The 1,414-nt window shown below is 55.7% G+C and overlaps 1 protein-coding gene across 1 annotated transcript; it reads left to right on the top strand.

Moving 5' to 3' along the window:
- Positions 1 to 202: 202 nt before the first annotated feature.
- Positions 203 to 736, top strand: LOC103648675 (uncharacterized). Its single transcript, XM_008673099.2, has one exon. It carries the CDS (start codon positions 203 to 205, stop codon positions 734 to 736), a length of 534 nt encoding a protein of 177 aa, XP_008671321.1.
- The last annotated feature ends 678 nt before the right edge of the window (positions 737 to 1,414 follow it).

Genomic DNA, 1,414 nt, shown 5'->3' with positions numbered 1-1,414 from the left:
CCACCTCGTCCCCCACCTCCTCGTCCTCTGATCTTTTTTTCCACATCCCTCTCGCGCGCGCATTATATCGCGCGCCGCGCTTTAAGCCAGGCAAGAACAACAGGTGTTGCTACACTACGTACGGATCGATCGATCGATCGACGAGCCAGCGCGGCGGTTCTTGTTCTTAGGTCGCCTGCATAGTTTGATGGAGATCGGCTGCATGGCGTCGTCATTCAGCGACGACGTCGAAGCGCTGCCGGAGGCTGGGGAGGAGGTCGATCAGCAGGCAAAAGGAGCATGCGCCGTGACGGAAGAGAACGAGGCGGCGCTGCAGGAGCAGCATGATGATGACAAGGCGCCCGTGCCCGATGAGCACAAGGAGACGATGTCGTCGGCGCCAGAGCAAGCTACAGAGGCACCGGCGCCGGAGGATCAACACGGGGACGAGAAGGGCCAGGTGGTGGTGGAGCCCAAGGCGGCGGCGGATGATCAGGAGAGCACGCGCGAGAGGCTGAAGCGGCACAGGCGGGAGATGGCGGGGAGGGTGTGGGTCCCGGAGATGTGGGGGCAGGAGAAGCTGCTCAAGGACTGGGTGGACTATGCCGTCTTCGACCGCCCCTTGGTGGCGACGGGGCTGCTCACAGCGCGCCGAGCGCTCATTGCCGAGTGCTGCACGCGCCGCCCGGACCGAGCGGCGGCGGCGTCGTCGTCCACCAGCTCCAACCCGCTCCGGGTGCGGAACGGCTGCTCCTGATCCGGTGCGCGCGCCTCTCCTCGACACCTCCACACAGTACACGCCTCCCATTTAGCTAGCTAGCCGGCCTGAATCACAACAACAAGCCTCCTCCTCCTCCTCCTCCTCCTCCTCCTCCTCCTCCTCCTCCTCCTCCTTCTTCTTCTTCTTCTTCTTCTTCTTCTTCTTCTTCTTTGCTCAAATAAGGGATCCTTCTTGTTCATTGAATTGTGAGAAGCAGGTCTGGTCTTTCTTGTTTAACTTGTGAACAAGCATGTGGATTGCATACGAACTTGAATAGCTTATAAACACAGCTAATAATTCCGAGATAATTATTAAAGATCTGTTTGGATCGATGAATAATTAATGCCAAGCAGTTCTGTTAATAAGTTGCATCATCTATCTCTTGCTGTTGCCGCCATTGCTAACGGTTACTATCGTATGTACGCTTGCAGCGGCTTTGGTCTTGTCAGCACACCATGCATGCATCATCGATCGATCATTAATTGTACAGTACGCACACTGTGCTGTGTTTGGACTTACTCCTACATAACTGCAGACTCTTTAGATCGCCGTCTTTGGATTAATTGTGCTGGTTAGGAGTTGTTTGTCATGTCAGGGAGAGCGCATTTCTTTGGCGTCGCAATGCATATGACGTGGTTTCTTGCCGTTCTTTCGTTTCCCCTCTATCTCCTCCGG

Source organism: Zea mays, chromosome 2 (genome assembly GCF_902167145.1).
Source record: "Zea mays cultivar B73 chromosome 2, Zm-B73-REFERENCE-NAM-5.0, whole genome shotgun sequence".
In the NCBI taxonomy this organism is placed as follows: Eukaryota; Viridiplantae; Streptophyta; class Magnoliopsida; order Poales; family Poaceae; genus Zea; species Zea mays.
Note: the sequence above shows the minus strand (reverse complement) of the source record. Positions and strands in the feature narration are given on the sequence as shown.

Coding starts and splice junctions, on each gene's coding strand:
- LOC103648675 (XM_008673099.2), top strand. CDS start 203: ATGGCGTCGTCATTCAGCGACGACGTCGAAGCGCTGCCGGAGGCTGGG.